Source organism: Quercus suber, unplaced genomic scaffold (assembly GCF_002906115.3).
Source record: "Quercus suber isolate HL8 unplaced genomic scaffold, Cork oak 2.0 scaffold_217, whole genome shotgun sequence".
Lineage (NCBI taxonomy): Eukaryota > Viridiplantae > Streptophyta > Magnoliopsida > Fagales > Fagaceae > Quercus > Quercus suber.
This window is the reverse complement of record NW_027069675.1, coordinates 138,980-145,251: the sequence shown is the minus strand read 5'-3', so window position 1 is coordinate 145,251 and position 6,272 is coordinate 138,980. Positions and strand designations below refer to the sequence as shown.

Below are 6,272 nucleotides of genomic sequence, written 5' to 3'. Positions count from 1 at the left end.
CATCTTCTTGATCTCAGGTTGCAGGTTCAGTTATGCTTCTCAGCTTTTGTACTTTGTACCTTTTTTTTTCAAATAAAATTTTTTGTTTTCTCTATATTTTTTCTCTTAAGTCATAAACGCCCTATTAGTCTAAAAATACGAGTGACTTATACATAAAAGCATGGACTTTTGGAGTTGGATTCAGATTGGGGTTCTTGATCAAGAATTTAAGTTTCTTAATTGATCAATATCGTTGTTTTGGATTGGCGTCCGAATTTAGATCAAATGTTCATTTTTAAAACCTTTCTTAAATGTCTTGATGAGAGGTAGTGTCATTGATTCTACCCATGTCCTTTACACACATTCATCAATGTGTCCATATTCAAAACACTTGTCATTACATTCATTTTATCAATGTTCTGAATTCTCACAAAGAATTAAAATAGTGTGCATATGAATTGTAAGTAAGTGGGTTAAGAACATAGGTGTATATATTATATCTTACTAACCTAACCATGCACATCCACACACAAACATTTACATACATACATACATATATATATTTATATATATTTGAAGTGAATTTTTCCCTGATTGTTGTTGTCACCAAATGGCAGATATGGACCCACATCAAGCGGGACCCTCTATACAGACTGTCTTGAGGAGGCAGCCTATGCATCGTTCAAGTTTGCGTTGGGATGCTCGTTTGGAAGGCGAGGTATGCACTTGTCCAAAATCGTAGTCAATATATGTAGTAGAAAGAGTTTTGGAATTTAAGAAGCGTAAGTAATACTAAGCTGCTTTGTTTGTAGGGAGTGCCGGGTGTACTAACTTGTCGTCACCGAGATAAAGGTCTACTTGAAGATGGTGCAGTTTTAGATCCACGGATTGCAGCTTATATCACAGATGCAGGATTAGATGGGCTGCTTCGGGTCCCACATATGGATCTTGACCATGCATTAATCACGGCGTTGGTGGAGAGATGGCGGTCGGAGACGCACTCATTCCACTTGTCTCACGGTGAGATGACCATCACGCTACAAGACATGGAGGTTATAATGGGGGTACTTGTAGATGGCTTGCCGATGGTGGGATATACTGATAGGAACGATTGGGCCCACTTATGCTGGGAAATGCTAGGGCATATCCCGCCGGGAAGAGACGTTGGTGATCGTCGCAAGAACGTTGCAGTGATAGAAAGGCTGAGGGTAAAAGCCAAATGGCTTGAGGATCGGTTTAGTAACCCTCTCCCAGCTGACGCCACCGAGCAACTTTTGCAGCAGTATGCTCGGTTTTACATATTGGAGATGTTGGGTGGTACACTGTTTATGGATAAGTCTGGCGAATGGGTCTCACTTATGTATCTGCAATTTTTCAATCCAATCAGCAACGGAAAGAAGAATAGTTGGGGTAGTGCAGCACTAAGTTGGCTATATAGACACCTCTATAATGCATCAAAGAAGACAGCCAAGCAGATTGGTGGTGCATTGCTATTGGTGCAGTTGTGGGCGTGGGCGAGGTTTCCACACATATGTCCTGTGATGAGGCATCCACACCAGGCATTGCCCGCAGGTCCACTTGCTATCAAGTATGTAAGATCTTAGATAGTTACTGTTTTACATTTCCGCATTAAGTTTTTATGCATGGGAATTATGTAAGTAACTAATACGGCTTTTATGTTTCTGTTGTTTGCTAGATGGAAAGGGGCTAAGATAACAACTGAACATGGAATGCACGTCCTACGCGCCTATCGTGTGTCGCCTGCTTTGCTACGGCGAAATCAGGTATCGTGCCTTACAAGTGGGAACCGCTTTCGCATGTAGTTGTTGTACTTACAATTTGCTTTGGAATGAATAAACATTTTTTTTTAATTTTTTTTTTTTTATTTCAGAGCAAAGTTACATGTATTGTTCATATTCGTTACACATTTTTTCTAATTATATTGTTAATATGGTTGTTTGCATCGGTTGGATCATTGCAGATTGTGTGGGAGCCATACAGAAATTATTTGGGTTCCCTTCCCGCATATTGTACGGCAGGCCAACACATATGGAGGTCTATCATGCCACTCATACATTTTTGGGTGGTTGAAGGCCATCACCCTGAACGTGTTCTCCGACAGTTTAGGATGAAGCAAGGCATACCCCAGATGTTGATACTTCAGTTGACCTTCACAAGATAACTCTCCAGGGCAAGCAACAAAAAAATTGGGCCCAAGAACATGCCACGCATATTGCTAAATGGGCTGCGCACGCCACAATTGTCGATGCACCGCCCTTTCATGGGGAGATGAACTACAATGACGAGTATATGGTGTGGTTTCGTCCTTGTACTGTTCGCCATATTACAAAAGAGACCTCGTACTGGGACACTTTGGTAAGTTTACAAAGACTATTTTGTTATAAATGTACCTTACTTCGTATAGTTTAGATCAATCTACTAAGACTACTCTTGTATATTTGTGACAGGTTGAATCACAGTTGAGGATTATGGTGAAGTGCGAACCAGGGTCTGAGATCTACACCGACTGTATTAAGGCCTTGCAATCTGTTGAAGAGATTGGTCAGTTGACCTTGGACGATGCACGCGATTCGGACAACACAAGTGAACTGGCTGTAGGGCGTGGTTGACAAGCAAGTGGACGTCAAGGGCGTGGAGGCCGTCAATCTAGTCAGCGTCCCACATCTACTCAGCCTCCCACACTCGTGCCCATATCTAGTCGGCGTCCCACATCTGGTCAGCGTCACACACCCGTGCCCACATCTAGTCGGCATCGCATATCTGGTCAGTGTCACACACCCGTGCCCACATCTAGTCGGCGTCCCTCATCTAGTCGGCGCCACACACCCGTGCATGACCTCAAGTACGTATGCTAGAAACGCTGAATCAATCATCCAACCATCATGAGCATTCTGAATTTTGTCGCACGTGTGGGGGCCCTTGCATTTTGCGATTTTCCAGACATTGTCTCCCTTGCAACAAATTGCACGGACTGACCATGGACAGGAATCATCCTCACAACTCACCATAAGCCTCTCTGAGTCTGAATGCTCAGTTTTGAAGCTAAAATTCTCTCGCACTATGTACCAGGTCAACGCATTTCGCACTGCCAATTTAGTCGCGAATACCATCCCTTTCAGTGGCTGCTCCCCAGGTGTCCAACTTGATACTTCCGCTTGCATAACCGGTGATGGATCAAATATATTATCCCAAGTGTTTTTGGTGAACCATTCCAGCGTAGGATCGGGACCGGGGCATGTGTCTCTATTATCTTCTACAACCATATCTTCAATATGATCAACATCCTTATGTTCACCCCTGGTATCTAGGAACTCTTCGAAGTCATCCCTAGTCACATCAATATGGGTTGCATCATCAGCAACTCTGTAATCATCTTCATTTTCAAATGTGCCCCCATGCAGCTCATCATGAGATAAATGCTCTCCTTTATGCATTTCCTGGGGCCCTGCCTCCTCTTCAGTTGAGTTCACACCAGGAAATGTCTGCCATGGTTTATTGTCATACCTATCTCCTGTATTCTCTGCACACCCTTGATAAGACTGTAATGGTATTGACTTGATGTGCTCATCTATAGTTCCATCCAAAACAGTATGTTGTGAACCCTCTCCAGCCTCTACTATGGTGGGCTCAACAGTGACATAAAGCTCCGAAGCAGCAAATCCTTTCACCACCATTTGTTCAACAACTTTCCACATCATCTTCACTTCGGCGCCACCCGATAACTGTAGTGACTTGTAGACAACCTGGGTGCCTACAACCAGTTGAGGTGCTCGATACACGATGAAAATGTTATGCCTAGACTGGTCTAACCCCATCACCTTCAATATTCTTCGTTTCAAATTCATAAGGCCTATCCCACGCTTCACCTTAACACATTTTTACTTTTGGTTTGAGCCTTTGTATGACAACCCATTTAACTCATGATAATACGTCTCTCCATCGTAGTACACATAGAAAAAGTGAAAATCCATCACCGACCTATTATTAACAATATTAAAAGTTGTCATAAACTATAAATAGTTACATAAATTTGGCATATGATAAAAACAATTTTTATTCAAAATCAACCTCCTTGACTATGTGTATAGACATATAAATAATTGAATCTCGATCATAATGTGCACTTAACCATATATATATTTTATACACATCTAAAATAAAAAAATGTCAACCATTTCGACTTTATTTTATTAAGCCAATTTCTTTGTTGAGAAATGAATTCATATTATATGCAAGTTTATGACACAAATGTAAAGATGTTTTTTTTTTTTAAATAAATAATTAAAATAATAATAAATATATATATATTTTAAGATGGAAACAGCTAGGCAAAAAAGAAAAGAGCATCCACAAATTTTTTTTATCCCTCACTTGTTCCCATTCCACAGTAGCATGGCTTCTTTTGCAGTACTATAAAAAGCACTCTAACAATGGATAAACTTTGGTTCAGAATGATGATAGTCTCACCCTTGGCAATTACCACTATGAACTCAACAAAAGCAATACGAGTTGAATGCTAATAGTCTCCCGGGAGCCTCGACGTTGAACCTATGCAAGGAAATAATGTCCAAAAGACATAGATAAGAGTTCAAGAAGAAAGTGAGTGAAACAAAGAAATAAATAAGAAAACAGGTGCATAATGGCCCCTTCATTACATCAGAATTACAATAGATATTTCCAAAACTACCTTCTTGTCAATATTTTTAGTTTTTGACAATCGTCACGTATATTTCAATATTGTTATATTTGGTTCTATTATGTTTCCAAGAATTGGATATTCCCCAGGTCTAACCTTGTAAGCAAAAGAAGAACTGGGGAATGAGGGGCCAACTAATGGGGTAAAGGTTGTTCAAGGTGAGAAGTATTGGGATAAGAACACTGGACGAGCTGAGGTTATGTCCAACCTCGAAGCTTCAGGCCCACCAACAACCATTAAAAAGTTAATTGAACAAAACATTAAATTAAATCACCACAAACACATGAAATTAAGCAGAACAATTGAAATTTCCTTTACTTTCATCTAATATGTGAGCAGATAAATTAGTATGTCGAAGAGAAAAGTAAATAAATGTGCAAACTCTAAGAGGTAATCTTGAAGTGACAATCTGATCCCTATTTGAATAATACGTTTTCTTTCTCTTCTATTATTTACCTAAGAAAAATTTGAATTCGAATGGAAATATCTAAAATTAAAAAAAGAAAAGAAAAAAGAAAAGTGGAAATCCATCTTCCACGAAGTTTCTCATGATTGGAAATCCAAATGGAGGAGAGGTAGGCTTTATCTACAAAAATTCATTATAAATACTGGAAAACCATAACAATCAAATAGCAGTAGTAGTAGCAAAAGTAAAAAAATATGGGTTCAATACCAGTTATTCATTGTGTTTACCTAATGTTCTTATTAGCAGGCATTTCTGAAGTTGGGTTAGGAAATACAGTTTTTAATGTGATGGAAAATCTAATAACAGTAAGGTAATTTTTGCTCAAGAAAATTAGGTTAATCTTGAATCTTTTCTTAGGTCAACAGCATTGAAGTATATTAACAGAGCAATGTAATTGTTTTATAATTTTGTTATTGTGTGTGTTTGTCTTTGTAGGTTTTTGAAAATGCATTTAACAAAGCTTGCCAATCTGAAGGAAAAAATATTGTATTAATCCCACAAGGAACACATATGTTGCGGCCTATAGTGTTGAAAGGCCCATGCAAGGGCCAAGTGGAATTTCAAATCATAGGGACCCTACAAGCTCCTATGGATAAAGCATCTACAATTAATGTTGACCATTGGATCACCTTCCAATATATAGACCAGTTGATACTCGGGGGTGGCGGAAAATTGGATGGCCAAGGTCCCTCTGCTTGGGATGACAATACTTGCTGTAAAGATCCAAACTGCAAATCTCTTCCTATTGTAAGTTCTAGTTTCAACTCCTACTTGCAGCACCTTGCTTGAAATCAAGACAAATTGAAGATGAATAATCTAGCACTCTTAACCTACATTCTTTTGACAGTATATTGTTTTGTACTTGATTTGAATGCTTACCTACAAGAAATGTTGTACAGTTGTAGGCGGTGTATTCCACTTCGTATTTGTAAATTGTCAATTGTTTTGAAATTTGATTCTAAAATAAACTGCCCTTGAAATTTTAAGGTGATGTGTCCATTCTTTGTATAATGTGGACTGCGGAGTAAATTAATAGCTTTATTTGCATGTAATAATATCTTATAGGAAAATGGCACTAATCTCTCCTAAAGGTTTCTATAATTTCACTCT

The 6,272-nt window shown here is 39.0% G+C and overlaps 1 protein-coding gene across 1 annotated transcript; it reads left to right on the top strand.

Annotated features, from left to right (window-relative positions):
* The first annotated feature begins 503 nt into the window (after positions 1-503).
* Positions 504-3,921, top strand: LOC136070191 (serine/threonine-protein phosphatase 7 long form homolog). The gene is made up of 5 exons (XM_065779765.1): positions 504-697; positions 792-1,567; positions 1,676-1,763; positions 1,961-2,355; positions 2,448-3,921. The coding sequence occupies exons 1-4, from the start codon at positions 590-592 to the stop codon at positions 2,159-2,161; spliced, it is 1,173 nt and encodes a 390-aa protein (XP_065635837.1). The 5' UTR covers positions 504-589; the 3' UTR covers positions 2,162-2,355; positions 2,448-3,921.
* Positions 3,922-6,272: the final 2,351 nt, after the last annotated feature.